This window comes from Pristiophorus japonicus, chromosome 17 (assembly GCF_044704955.1).
Source record: "Pristiophorus japonicus isolate sPriJap1 chromosome 17, sPriJap1.hap1, whole genome shotgun sequence".
Taxonomy (NCBI): domain Eukaryota; kingdom Metazoa; phylum Chordata; class Chondrichthyes; family Pristiophoridae; genus Pristiophorus; species Pristiophorus japonicus.
Window position 1 is genome coordinate 27,866,898 of NC_091993.1, and position 15,589 is coordinate 27,882,486.

The 15,589-nt window shown below is 41.9% G+C and overlaps 1 protein-coding gene across 8 annotated transcripts in view; it reads right to left on the minus strand.

Annotated features, from left to right (window-relative positions):
• Positions 1–15,589, minus strand: part of map2k5 (mitogen-activated protein kinase kinase 5) — a 246,290-nt gene that overhangs the window by 127,516 nt on the left and 103,185 nt on the right. For all 8 annotated transcript variants that reach the window (XM_070858527.1, XM_070858526.1, XM_070858525.1 and 5 more), the window contains exon 7: positions 3,625–3,664. In XM_070858527.1, the coding sequence (XP_070714628.1) occupies positions 3,625–3,664 (40 nt within the window). The remainder of the gene's footprint in view (positions 1–3,624; positions 3,665–15,589) is intronic.

Here is a 15,589-nt window from a genome sequence, read left to right on the forward strand (position 1 = left end):
CAATTGTCTTTATGTGTACTTTCACAGCATCTGAGATGCATGATTACTATACAAATGATTAATCAAATTAAGCATTTGAAAGCTGGGCTGTACCCAACAGTGGTCAAGGCTAGTTATAAGAGAATACTAAGTATTATGTACTATTCATACCTTTGTGTATACATATGTAAAAAGGAAAATCACACAAGAAATTTTGGGAAGATTTCAATTTACCCATTTTTTTTTTAAAACAATGACCAAAACATTAAAAGAATTTAGGAATAAGCTCTGTAATTGCCTTATCCTTAGTTTCCATGTTTACATCTCACCCCTGTTAAAATCTATATACAGACATTTTGAACATCAGGTTTAATATTTTTAAAGTGAATGGGGAAATTCCTCTATATAGGGCAGATCTTCCAGCTGGAGGCACAGTAATTCTTGTTTCAAAGAGGGTGGGATAATCGGATATATTTTCGGTTTATATTAAAAATTGCACAAAGGGATTTAGCACAAGTTTGTTATGCATTTTGTATGGTTTAACAGCACCGATCATGAATATACTCCAATGATACAACACAAAGCCATTTGCTCCTAGCTTCCCCCTGCTCCAGTATAACAGTTGGCAAATATAGTACTCTGGCAATATAAATTGTGCTGGTTACTTTTCTCCTTCAAGGTTAGCGAACAACCATTTAGTTAACAAGAGTTTATTTTTAGTCGTGGTTTGTATTCAGATCGATTTTTAAAATGTTACACGAATTTTGTTTTAAAAATGAGGAAACACAGAATAAACTCATTTTAAAGCCTCAACCTCAGGTTTTTACTTAAAAGAAAATTCTTAAAGTGTCTTCATAAAACAAGTTAATCTAATACATCTTTGAGGTTAAATATTTTGAGAATTGGGCAGCTATTTTTGCCCCATGTCTGCACAATTTTCCAGAAACTATATACAAAACTGAAGTTAAGTCTAAATGAAACAAAAGTATCTCTCAATTCTGGATTCTTTAACACACTAAAAAGGGAAAACTTGCATTTATTTAGTGTCTTTCATCACCTCATGACATCCCACAGCCAATGAAGTACTTTTGAAGTAAAGTCACTGTTGTACTGTAGGGAAATGCAGCAACCAACCTGCGCACAGCAAGGTCCCACAAACAGCAAACCAAACAATCTGTTTTTGGTGGTGTTAGTTGAGGGGAAATGGGGAACTACCCTGTTCCTCTTCGAGGAGTGCCATGGGAATGTTTACATCCACCTAAGAGGGCTGCTTCAGTTATGCACAAGTGTAAAATCCATTATAGGGCACTGTTATCCAACTGTCTGCCAGTTATAGATTCCTGATTTTACTCCGAACTAAAGAAAATCTCAGTAGCATCCTTGTGCATTTGGACATAACAGGCACTGTCAATTTTGCTACTGGATGCAGTTGTGTTGCTATGCCATATGGTTTTCTTTATATTTTGTTGCAAAAGAATTGACATTGAAAATAAAAAAAAACACGTGTCTTGACCAGCAAGCAGTCATTCATCTGTTCTGATTCAAGCATATCTAATGAGTGCGTGTTTCGCCAACTAAGTCTAATTATTCAAATCAGTATTCAAAGCGAGCATGTGTGTTATTTTTAAATGTGAGGACAGTAAGAAAAGCATTCAAAGGCCTAGCGTGCCTATTAAGATATTTTTCTACATTTTAGTTTTGTTCCAAATTTTGCTTGTTTGTGTAGTGCACCCTTTGTTTGTGTAGTGCACCCTTAAATAATCAGCTGTTACCCTTTTCTCTGTTCTTTCAATAGTCTAATCAAGGTCAGGGGCAGAGACAGATAATATTGAGCCAGCTATATAATATAGGGATGAGGGGTACCTGTGTATTTGAGTCACAGTTGACCTATTCCCATCCATAATTTGTAAAGCAACAAAATGTTCCAGTGTCAGAACTATTCATTTCTTTTGTCATGCATGTCTATTCTTGTAAAACAGTGCTGTGTGAACTGTAGGCCACAGAATAAAATTAAAGAACAATGGAGGCAAAATTGGCCCTTTTTTATAGTCCCATTAGTGCTTCCAGGGGGGCATAACAAGGTTATCGCTCGGGAAAGGGGTCGATGGCGCCTTTGGGGAAATTGCCCTGGAAGTTTAATAGAGCCGCACCCTGCGATTTGCCCCCTGGGCTGGCGCACACATGGCGATGATGTAATTGTGCGCCCAGACCCCTCACTGCCTCGCGCTGACCCCTTTGCATCCCGCGGAGGGGAATTGCCTTGCAGGCAGTGAGGATGGTGCCGGGTGATGTCACCGCCGCCGGGGCATCCCTTAAAGGGTTGGCCGTTTGCGCTGTGGCCCTCGCCTCGACCCTGCCGCCATCTTGCAGCCCGGCACTCTGGAATGGGTGCCGGGCTGTTAGACTGGTTGAGGGTGTCCCTGGCAGCTCAGTGGCGGCTGCCAAAGAGACTGCAAAACGCGCAGCGGCCATCCTCTTTAATTGAAGGGGAGGAGCGTTCTGCCTCATCAGTGTTACGCGGAGTATCCACGCGGCTGGCGCTGACGTTGCCGGCGAGGCACAGGGCTCTGGAGTGCAGCGCTGGACTCAGCGCCTCTCTACTGCCCTGGGACCGCCTCTGCATAGACGCAGAGCGCCTACGATAATGGAAGGACCGAATTCTGCGTCGGGGGCGGAACTTCTAGTCCGGCCGGTAAATGTACCGGCCCCAGAAGGTTATTGCTTCCAAACGGGGCGTGGGGCAATTTCACCCTCAATGTCTCTAAAAAATGGTAACGCAGGATAATAACTTTTTTGAAGGATATTGTGCCCAGGAGATCTTCCCTTGTGGGCTAATGGCAATCTCATCTTTGTATATGGAGCTTAAATGAATGAGGAAGAGTACATCTTTCAAATTTGTGACTAACTACATAATTTATAACTGATGGTCTTAACTTTTTTGATTTAATGGCATTTAATTATATATATAGGATACTGTTGCTGTAAGAGCAATAGTTATTAGTGAACTGCAACTTTGCATATATATTCTAAAATATTATTTGCAGTGTTACTGTTTTTTTTAAAAACAAATCAGTATCTTGCGAGGCCACTTCACAGGACATTAAGAATCAACCATTTTGTGTGCACTAAGATTAAAGGGAGCAGGCCCCCTTCCCAGATGTACATTAATGAAGCAGTTGGATTTTCATGGTCATTTTTCCTGGTGGCTGCCCACAAATTTCCAGATTTCTCGAATTCAATTTCACAACTTGCCACGGTGGAAATCCAACTCATGACCTTTGGATTGCTAATGCAATGCCATAACCACTTAATTACCGTACTGTATTATGAAAGGTACGTACAATGTTGCCTAACTGTAGCTCCCCAATGGCCTGGTGTGGCACGAAGCCATACCGACCACAAGTTATCAGGTTTCATTCCCAATCAGTGCCGAGTTAGCTGATCTCAGCTGGGTTGGCTATTGGCCTCAATGCAGTTGGCTATGGAGGGAAACAAGTCATTCAGATTTCAAAATATATAAAAACTGCCTGAACGATGTAACATGCAGAATACCAACAAAACAAGCATGTGAAAAAAACAGTAACATACACTGTTTTTTAAAAAAAATTATAAAAATAACATGTACAAACAGAATTTTCATCTTACCTTAACTGCTAATATTTTTCCACTTGGAACATGGTAAGCTCTGTATGGAATTAAAATAAAAAGTCACTGAGTAACCCAAATACCAAAGCAGCTCAAGAGAAACAAGTTACAAATGTCGGGAAATGCCTGTTATTTACATTATGCACATTTACAGCAAACATAATTCATGTGCTATTAGTGAACGGTGTGTGGATTAGATTTTTTTGTTCAATAAAATGAACAGTGATTCTCATTTTCTCTGCTTTACAGCCCTCCAAAGTCATGCATCTTCAGTAGAGAGAGCAGCTAAGCAATTGCTCCTAGTTCCCTGCCTTTCAGTGCTCTTTACCCACCATTACCACACCCCCGCCCCCAACTGGTGGTTGTGGTGGTGATGGAGAGCAGAATGAAAGGGTACCCCAATGCCACATTTATGTTCCACCAACAGGTATCTTGAGTGAACACAATGCTGCAAGCCAATGACCGAACAAGGTAACTGATTGATTGAGGAAACCTGGGAACAATTGTTGGTCGAGCCTGGGACTCTATGGGCTGGATTTTTCCGATGTGGTGGGCTGTTGGACGGCTTGTGCCCACTTGTCCCGGTGAGTGCTGACCTTGACGTATCTTCCAAGGTCAGGCTCATTTACATGTTGTTGGTGGACTTCCGGTAATTGTTCCGCCACAGCTGGGTCAGCTGCCTCAGGTGGGAGCCAAGGAAAAATGGCTGCGCACTTGCTGCAACGTTGCCTGTCGATTGCCCCAGCTGAAGAGAAAAAACACACTTCTTTTTGAATCTCCTGCCTTGCCTAACACAATTAACTGATTGCAGTAGGCAAGGCAAACCAATACTTTTTAAATCTCCCCGCCTCAGTAGCACTGAACACAAGGAACACACTTGTGTTCCTGCTGCGCAGCTTTACCAAGGCATTAATAATGAGAATCACATTCCTGTCTAATTTGAATACATTTGCTCAAAAATGTCTGCCGTCACTTCCAGCAGGAGAACTCTCCAACCCATTTATTGACCCTGATTGTCCTTATATTCTATCTCCACTGTGTTGTTCAGTGTGTATATGCTGCAACCTCCACTTCAAACTCCAGCGCGAGCTGCTACAAATATGCAACAATTTTGAGATGGGTGACTGGGTGACGTCATCAAAACCCTGGTCGCCGTTTTGGAGCGTGGACAGGAACATCGGGAGGATCCAGGTACAGGAGAGTGGGAAGGTCGGGGCGGATGAACGGCGAGTGTTCGTGGCGAGATGCGGTGAATGTTTATGATCGTGGCGGAGGTGCGACAGATGAGGGTACGGGGCCCAGAAGAGCTGAGGGCCCAGGGGCAGCACGGGCCAGTACACACTGTGATATGTGTGCGCGCTAGGTCCATGCAGCAGAGCAGGTCTCCAGGCGTCTTGGTTAATCCTTGCCATTGGACCAAGACCTAGCTCTGTCAAGCCAGTGTGGTGGCTGGTGCACAACGGTCACCACACGTTAAAAAAAATTGACGTACAGGCATCTTCCACCGCCTCAATTGAAGTTCAGGACTGGAACATCGGGTCCTTCATCGAAACACCTGTGAACGCATGGAAGCAATTCATCCTTGTTCGAGGGGCCACCTATGAAATGTTGCAAATTAATCCATTTTTTGGAGTGGCAGCAAATATTTATGCTGCCATTTTGGGCAACAAATATTTGATTAAACGGACATCACCACATCGTAATATGACATTCATTGGACAAAAACATGTCAGTGTACAAGTAATCATCCTGATCTGAGGCTGTACCTGGCACTTTCTTTCTGCAGAGCTGCAACAGATACTCATAATGCTGGGTTAGCCGGTGGTTGACGGCAATGAATATTGATGAAAGTAGCAGATAGTAGTAAATGGTACTTTATAACAGCCTCTTAAAGCAAGAAATAGTCATGACTAAAGAAATTTTATATGACACATACATGCACGTACATAATCAATTGAAAAAGCAGTTCGAACAGATGAAAGAATTGGTCGATGCAATGCAGATGGAATAGAGGGGAGGAAACAAGGGAAATGTAGATTGGGTATCCAGTTCCTTCTTACATATTGCAGTATTCAAGCCAGATTTCACAAAAACTTGTTACGCTCATTAACTGGGTTGACTTTTACCCAGCAATGAAAAATGATGAACTTTAAGGTGCGGGATACCATGGTAAAGAATACAACATTTTCTACTGATTGAATGCACTGTCAACATAAACCATTTCTACAGTAGAAATACCACAGGTTAGATGCAGAATAAAGGTCCCTTTTACAATGCCTCAAGCATGCCTTGACCTAAAAAAAAGAAACTCACCAGTGACATTTCTAGTTTTCACACCAGCCATCCTTCTGGGCCACTTGTGTGCACGTGCCAAATTAATGCCACGTTACTAGAGTTATGGAACCATACCTATTAGGAATTGTTTTCAGACGGCCATTTCACTTATGACTTTTTTCGCCCACAGTCATTTAATTAAGAATTTTACAGGCAGGGAAAGGAGACTTTTTATCACATCAAACATTTGCAAGTCTCCAAAAGTATCCTAATTGACCTATATTGGCTGTGACCCCAGATGCCACAGGTAAATGCCCAACTACACCGCTCCAGACAGGGCAATGGAGCCACAGGCTTAATTGCAATGTTGGTGCTGGCTATGTGATTCAGTACCCTCCTAGACAGACTGGGAAACTTCAATGGTAAACTACCAGTCTGGTCTACATTCAAACCCAAACCAAAGGAGTGAGTGAAAGAACTGTTTCCTAACCCATAATGCCAGTCTCCAGGAAGTCAGACAATTTTAAAGTGTGGTCAAAATAGACGCACACCCAATTAAAGAACAAAATCCCTATGTACCATATCTAGTCACTCCTATTACAGCAAAGTGATCAGACTGTTTTATATCATAACCCACTTACAGAATTCCCCAAACACCAAACCACTTCCTATTCCCCTAATAAAGCCCATTTGAGGTCATAAATGTTTCTGGAGCCCTATTTATACTGGGACCTGCAGCTGTTCTGCTTCAAATTGCTCCAGGTCCTGGCCAGATTAACTTTAAAGGGTCATAATGTAAAACATGCCGATGACAAAGCATTCTGCAGGATTCGTACTATTTCTACTTCAGATCCGCTTGTCGGTTTACACTGGGGATGCCAACCTTAAAACAGCTCTGCCTTAGACAAGAGGGGGTGAATTTTAATACCAGATTTATATCATTTGCAGTTTAATTCTGATTAAATTTAGGACAGATTTATACCAATACAAAGTCTCCAGTGTAAATGAGGACTCTAGGTTAAAGCACCTCAATTTGCTCAAGTTTAACATATAAAAGCATCAAAAAGCTTTTAACACCCAGTCTAGGTGTGAAATTCCCTATCTACCCTGTGAGCATATTAGCATTAAACAGGTCTGACCATTGAATTAAACCATTTAATTCCAGCAAATTTCTTCTGCAATATTTCTGTAACCTTGCCTTTATCTTTTCATCATCTAACCTTATAAATATTTATATTTTCTGGTTTATTTTTCTGTTTTATTTCCAATTCTAGTTCTACACTTTAAAGTCATGGATTTAATATGGCATCGTTATATCACAGCCTGCCCTTTGGTAACCTTGGCACAATAGATATACAAAGCAGACTATTTTAACATACACAAATTTGAGTCTAACCTATATCCCATTCAGAACATTAATATTTTGGAGCAAACTACTGTAAATTTTCACCTAAACCTTTGTTACCTCCAATTTCTACTTCTTCAATATCCTCTCAAGCTGTTGCATACACAAATTCCAACTCATCCAGAGCTCACACCTTATCCCATACCAAGTTCCACTCACTTGCCTTCGCCAACATCATTGTTCTTCATCCACCAATCCCTCCAAGGTTTCACAACCTACCTCTGCACCCTCATCCAGGCCAATATCCAAGCTCACGCCCACAGGACTCTGTTCACTCCCTCCGTCCACTCCACAATCGATGGCAGAGTCTTCAGTAATCATGACCCTACACACTGAAAATCACTTCCTAAACCTACCTGCTCCAAATAGTAAGTGGGGGAAATCGTTCCCAATGTTCCTTTTGTCATAGTGTTAGTCACGATTGGCAGGGAATTCTTATGGTGTCCTGACCAACATTGTTGCCTCAATCACCAGCACCAAATAACAAATCAAGTGCTTAATCAGCTCATTGCCATTTGTGTTGACAGCGTAAACAGTTGAGAACCCAAGATCTGTCCGAAGCAGACAAATTACTTCTATCCCAGCTAGCCTTACATTTGGAAGAAGGGAGGGGAAAATAGCTACTGCATTTACACAGATAACAGTGATTACACAATGCAATTCATTTTACACTTTGGGATATTTGAGATACTTTGCGGTTCGACATTAATGGAAGTTATTTCTCTGAACAATAATTATTGAGTACTGCTGGAAATTGTGTATGGATGTTGAGTAAGGACACAATCAGGTCAGCAGTAACACCACAATAGCCTGCCTACACTTACAGTACAGCCTCACACATGAAGAACGACTATGTGAATGAGATACTAGAATTCAGCCTGCACCCCACCAATCATTTCAGAATAGGAATGGAGAAAATTGGAGCAGAAACATAGAAGCATAGAAAATAGGTGCAGGAGTAGATCATTCGGCCCTTCAAGCCTGCACCACCATTCAAGAAGATCATGGCTGATCATTCACCTCAGTACCCCTTTTCCTGCTTTCTCTCCATGCCCCTTGATCCCTTTAGCCGTAAGGGCCATATCGAACTCACTCTTGAATATATCTAACGAACTGGCATCAACAACACTCTGCGGTAGAGAATTTCACAGGTTCACAATTCTCTGAGTGAAGAAGTTCCTCCTCATCTCGGTCCTAAATGGCTTACTCCTTATCCTTAGCCTGTGACCCCTGGTTCTGGACTTCCCCAACATCGGGAACATTCTTCCTGCATCTAACCTGTCCAGTCCTGTCAGAATTTTATATGTTTCTAGGAGATCTCTCATTCTTCTAAACTCCAGTGAATACAGGCCCAGTCAATCCAGTCTCTCCTTATATGTCAGTTCTGCCATCCCGGGAATCAGTCTGGTGAACCTTCGCTGCACTCCCTTAATAGCAAGAACGTCCTTCCTCAGATTAGGAGACCAAAATGGAACACAATATTCCAGGTGAGGCCTCACCAAGGCCCTGTACAACTGCAGTAACACCTCCCTGCTCCTATACTCAAATCCTCTCACTATGAAGGCCAACAGGCCATTTGCCTTCTTCACCGCCGACTGTGCCTGCATGGCAACCTTCAATGACTGATGTACCATGACATCCAGGTCTCGTTGCACCTTCCCTTTTCCTAATCTGCCACCATTCAGATAATATTCTGTCTTCTTGCTTTTGCCAATAAAGTGAAGACTCTAAAAATATTGAAACGGAAATACTGAGCTACGTTTTTAAATATGTGTGTTAAATGAAAGGAACATTCTTGCTGTATTTTACCAGCGTTCATATGGAATGCACACAAAATGCAGTTCAATTTACCTAGATTTATTTTGGTTAAAAAAAATAGCAGGGATAATATACACACAACTTTACTTTCATCATTAAGAGTTTTGTGGTTAAATAACTATATGTTAAGGGCTTGCATCCTATTCTGTAAGTAAAGCTAAACCTAAAGTAAGTAAGAAGCCATTACCAACAGATCACTAGAAGATAAGTAAATGCTCTGAACTTGTATACTTAATGTCTGGCAGTTTTAAATGCTCTTCCACTGGAGGATCTCAACAGGTTAATTAGCATGTCAGTTACTTGACAAGAAAGATGATCTTCCTGAAACGACGATGGTTTACTGTTACTAACTCAATAATAAGGGAACGTTTGATGATTTAATTATGATGCACGTTAATTCATCCATAAAGGCCGGGTTTGAGTTTCTAATGAAGACACAGGCCCGGGCTTCTCTTACAAAGCGCCGTCTTCCAGTTTGCCACGCCACTTTAGCAGTTAATTATCAATTGTAGAGTTACATCACGAACTTGGATAAGGATGAGCACTGCCCGCATCCTCTCCCTTTTTCCAAACGCAAGGCTAGCTGGGATAGAGGTAATTTGTCTGCTTCGGACAAATCTTAGGTTCTCAACTGTCTGCACCATCAACACATTTCAGCACTTTGGCTGCAAAGTGATTAATGCACTTTTGCACAGAGGTATGGTTACACTAGAATAGAATCCTACACCAGTAGTGTTTTAATTAACAGCTAACAACTCCAAGTTGGAAACAGTGACTATTCTAATTATCTCTTAACGATCGCCTCCATTCTCATTTACCCAATAAAAAATATCTAGGGGTCACCTATAGCTTACTTACCTTGCAACTGCACATCCATGAAACCCGAGATGCAGCATTCAACGTGTTTTCTTTCAAGCCAAGCCACTGGCTGATAATATATTCATGTGTACATAATCAAAAGATTTCCAAAGTACTTTGTTTCAAACCTATTCAACATTTGATGAATTTTTGGAGTTCAAATTGCCTCTGTACATATCTCCTTACAGTCAAGATGATACATATAATAGGCCACCCATACCTCCAAAGGATTTGTGTCAAACCTAATGATGATAAATTAATTCATACTAATTCACACAAATTACCATTAAATAATCCAACCCTCTTCCATAATTCCACACAATATACTACTTCACTCAAAAGTAAAGCTCTACTTTTCAAGCTTTTTATTTTCACTCTAAATTTTTCCAAGCTAGCACTATGGTTACATAACAGATATACTTTATCCTCTACCCGGAAATTATGATTAACAGTGTTTTCCATACATAAACTCTTTTTTTCTGGGTGAAGGGAAGCTTTTGTGCTCATTCAGGTGATGGATGGGCAGCCGCTGGGGAATAAAAGACATTAGGCGGAGCGGTACTTTTAGCACCTTGAGAAAGTTTGCGCCTCCCGTCCAGAAATTCATCAGAATCGATCGAAGAGCTGACAGGGATGACAAATCAGCAGTTGCACACCTCCAGAAAGTTTGGTCGGTACATTTTGCAGACCCATTGCGCATGTGCGGAACTCCGAATTAGATCCCGGGAAAAGTCCAGTCTTAAAAGACGCGGCATACTAATGCATCCATTAAAGTTTTAGAAATTACTTTTTTGCAAGCTGAACTGTCTGCCGTTGCAAACTCGGAGGCTCACGCACCGGGCTGTGTGTAAACGTTGCACTGATTGTGACCAAGGGAAGCGTTTCCTCATCCCTTTAAGTAGCCGCCAGTTAACAACTCTGCAAGCCTGTACTATTTTTCCAGACGTTATTATTGGCGGGTGCTCAATGAGGCACACACACCTAATTTACCGACTGGGACGAAGGTGTGTGCGTTACACCAAGATTACGTCATGATTGCACTGATCGTCAGCAGACAGGTGCTAATGGTTTGCACCCCCGATGAGCCTCTTATGAATTTTCCATCGGGGCACTAAAAGCTGCCCGCCCGGTTGCAAAGCTCTAACACTCGCATTAACGCCCCCTCTGGCTGCTAACTGAGGCTATAGACAACCGAAAATCCAGCCCAATTACCTCGTTGAGCATCCCACATCAGCATCTAGCACTCCCAAGATAGACACTCAACCCCAACTTCAACAGAGCTCCTCACCACTGGATCAATATGAATTTTTCATTTTCCACACAGTCATTATGGCTTTTGGAATGAGACTGTTAAATTGGTGCCAAATTACACTTGTTGTGTGTTTTGGCCTGCATCCAATAAGAAGTAGGTTGTCACTTCCCATAATAGTTTTACATAAAAATCTGAAGAGGCAGAAAAACTTTCATTTCAGCAGTAAAAGCTGGATTTAATACCAGAGATAAAAAGGAAAGTGTGTTTATCTACGGTATCAGTGTCCCTCGTACAATTTACATTTAATATGCTCCCAAATATGTGCTGTTTGTTTGGGCCCATGTCGCACATACTTATTTGCAGCAGGCAGATTTAGCCTGTTCTCTTAACTTCATCTTCTGTGTTTCTAGATGAGTCTTTTAACTGTGTAATGATTAAAATCACACCATATCTCTCTTTCAAATATACATCCTATGAAACCAGTTGATGATAACCATCTGTAAGACTCATTTCAGCCGGTCTCCTGACGCAAGCTCAAACCTGAATCAGTCATTAATACTGACAGTTGGTAACAAAGATTAGCAACACTGCATGAAATCAACCAAACTAAGATGTAGATTCTCTCTTCAAAACCTTTTCTTTAATTCTAATTTTTCTCCCCTTTTCCCCTGAAGACATCGATTCTTGCTGGGTCAGAATTACACAGGCATCCTCAGCTCTGTTGTACCTTGATTCACATTGTCATTCTTTATGTGTGAGATTACACGGAGTTTCAGCAGGTGGTTTGACTATGTATGGCATCATAGCTGAGCCATTATTGTCCTCACACAATCTCCACACATGTGTGCTTTGCAATAGGGGTCAATACATGACAATCAGAAGCATGAACCCACACAGCTTACTCCCCTTGTTTGTTCAGGTCAAATGTAGCCCCCCAATGAGTTCACCCAACTCAGCATGGACTGAATATCTAACATAGGCTGCAGTCTTTGTACTAAAGAGATAAATTTATTTTGCAGCAAACTTTACTGTAAATTAAATTTTTCTGAAATGCACTTGATGGAGTTGACTTGCTTGTTTGTTACTCAACCACACTGAGGAAATTTACTCAACCTCTTCCCTTGTCTTTATAAAAAAAAGAAACGGCATGAGACATATGAACAGAATGGGCAGGAAAAGACCGACTGGTCCATTGAGCTGCCCCACATAGTCATGATGCCTTAAATTACACAACACTCCACACCCACCAGTAGACATGCAATCTCCTGGGAAAACAGTGAAAAACCGACAGCCAATTTAGGAGGGGAAACAATGTGGAAAATTCCTCTCAGAACCCCCTTAGGCAATTAAAACTAGTCCAGGATACCACAATGACTATTATTTATATTACTTAGTATGCCACCTATCTTTTATATGCCGTGATCTCCGTCTCAGCAAATTATTACTCGTGGTATGAGCTGGCAACTTGTTCCACAGGTATGCTGGCTGCTGGGAAAAAAGAACCTTTTGATATCTAACCTAGTTCTGCTTTACATAACTTCTACACATGACTTTGGTCCACCCTATGCTATCTAATTAAAATAATCTAGCAATATGAGCACAATTTAATCCCTTCATTATTTAGCCAGCAGTCTATGTATTTTGAGAGTACATAAACCCAGTTTTTGAAGCCTCGCTAGGTAACAAAGGTGTTTTAAGCTATGTATCATTCTAGTGGCACTCCTCTGAATCTTTTACAAAGCCTCGATATCACCCAGCAAATGAGGGAAACAAAACTGGACATGGTATTCTAAGTGATGCCTAACCAAAGTCTTACACAACTACAAAATGGTGAGTTTGTTTTATATTGAATATCCTGGCAATTCAAACCAATATCCTATTTGCTTTGGCCAATATTTCACAGCATTGATCGTGAACCTGAAGAGCTTTCTGCACTACAACACTAAGATCTTTCCTTTTTCAACAAAATTCAGTTCTGTACCCTGTAGCGTGTAAATATACTTGGTGTTGGTCCTACCCATATGCACAACACTACATTTATCGAAATTAAATATCATATGCCAAACCCTGGCCATTCTACCATCGCATCAAGATCCGCTTGCAGTAGTTTCTCATCAAAAGTTCGAACACTTGCACAAATCTTCATATCATCTGCAAACTTGCGGACCATTCTCAACACCTATATGCAGGTCATGAGTGAAGATAGTAATGGCAACGGCACTGATCCCTGCAGGACACCACTGGCAATCAGTCTCTATGCAGATCCAAAACCATTAATAACCACTTTCTGCCTTCGAGAATGCAGCCAATTCTTAATCCATTGTGGCAACGTCCTACCAAAACCACACAATTCTATCCTGCTATCTAATCTTTTGTGAGGCAAAGGCTTTCTGAAAATCCATGTGAACAATGTCTGAAAATCCAAGTGGCAACCAGGCTACCCTCATTCATAAATCTAGTAACTTTTTCAAAATAATTTAATCAAATTAGTAAGACAAACTTTTTTTCCATGTTAAGTGTCTCTGATAACTCCTCTTATCCAGGTGATCAAAGAGCAGATCTCTTTGATCCCTTCCAGCATCTTGCCTATGATTGAAGTCAAACTAATAGGCTTATAGTTCCTTTGTAATGACTTGACACCCTTTTTAAAAATTGCAACTATGCGAGTATCTTTCCGGCCCAAGGAAATAATCCCTGGCTATAACGAGCGGTTAAAGATATGGGAAAGGGGCTCGTGAAACACTGGTCCCATCTCTTTAAAGATCCTCGGCTGGATATCATCTCACCAGCAGCCCCATCTGTGCTGTGGTTCCTAATTTTCTCGAGGATGATATTCTCAGAATTTTTAAATGTTACAAGTGTTCATGTCTTGCAACCTTTTGCTAGTAATTGAACATTGTCCATAGAAGTGAAGACAGATGAAAATTAATCATAAGACTTCAGCCATACCCTGGGAGTCAATTCAAATCTGTCCTGAGTAATCCTTCAATGGCATTATGCAATCTGGTCCTCTCACTCCTGATGTAGCCCATAAAGCTTTTACCATTTCTCCACCAGTGACCTTGACTGAATGTCTTTTAAATAAAATGATGAAAGGAAAGACTTGCATTTATATTTAATCTGATCATGTACTTAGTCAGATCATGTACTTAGGATGTCCCAAAGCACTTCACTTCGAATGAATTACCTTGGAAGTGTAGTCATTGTTGTTACACAGATAATTGTGCCAGCCCACTTGCACACCACAGGATCCCAAAAGGTAACAAAAGGGATGAATGACCAGTTAATCAGTTATTCATCTTTATCATCATCATCGGCAGTCCCTCGGAATCAAGGAAGACTTGCTTCCACTCCCAAAGTGAGTTCTTTGGTGGCTGAACAGTCCAATACGGGAGCCACAGACCGTTACAGGTGGGACAGACATTCATCGAGAGAAGGGGTGGGTGGGGCTGGTTTGCCGTGTGCTCCTTCCGCTGCCTGCGCTTGACCTCTTCATGCTCTTTGCGTTGAGACTCAAAGAGCTCAATGCCCTCCTGGATGCACTTTCTCCACCTTGGGCAGTCTTTGGCCAGGGTCTCCCAGGTGTCAGTGGTGATGTTGCACTTGACCAGGGAGGCTTTGAGGGTGTCCTTGTAACGTTTCCGCTGCCCACAGTTGGCTCATTTACCATGAAGGAGCTCCGCATAAAGCATTTGCTTAGGGAGTCTCGTATCTGGCATGCGAAGTATGTGGCCTGCCCAGCAAAGCTGATCGAGTGTGATCAGTACTTCAATACTGGGGATGTTAGCCTGGATGAGGACACTGATGTTGGTGCGCCTGTCCTCCCAGAGGATTTGCAGGATCTTGCGGAGACATCGTTGATGATATATCTCCAGCGACTTGAGGTGCCTTCTATACATCATCCACGCTTCAGATCCATACAGGAGGGCGGGTATTACTACAGCCCTGTAGACCATGAGCTTGGTGGTAGATTTGAGGGCCTGGTCTTCAAACACTTTTCCGAAGACTGCACTGGCGGCGAAGTTGAATCTCCGCATCAATGTCTGCCTTTGTTGATATAAGGCTCAAGAGATATGGGAAATGGTCCACGTTGTCGAGGGCCGCGCTGTGAATCTTGATGATTGGAGGGCAGTGCTGTGCGGCGGGGACAAGCTGATGGAGGACCTTTGTCTTACGGATATTAAGCGTAAGGCCCATGCTTTCATATGCCTCAGTGAATACATTGACTATATCTGGAGTTCAGCCTCAGAATGTGCACAGACGCATCCGCGTACTGCAGTTCAACGACAGAGATTAGGGTGATCTTGCACCTGGCCTGGAGGCGGCGTAGGTTAAACAGCTTCCCATTGGTTCTGTAG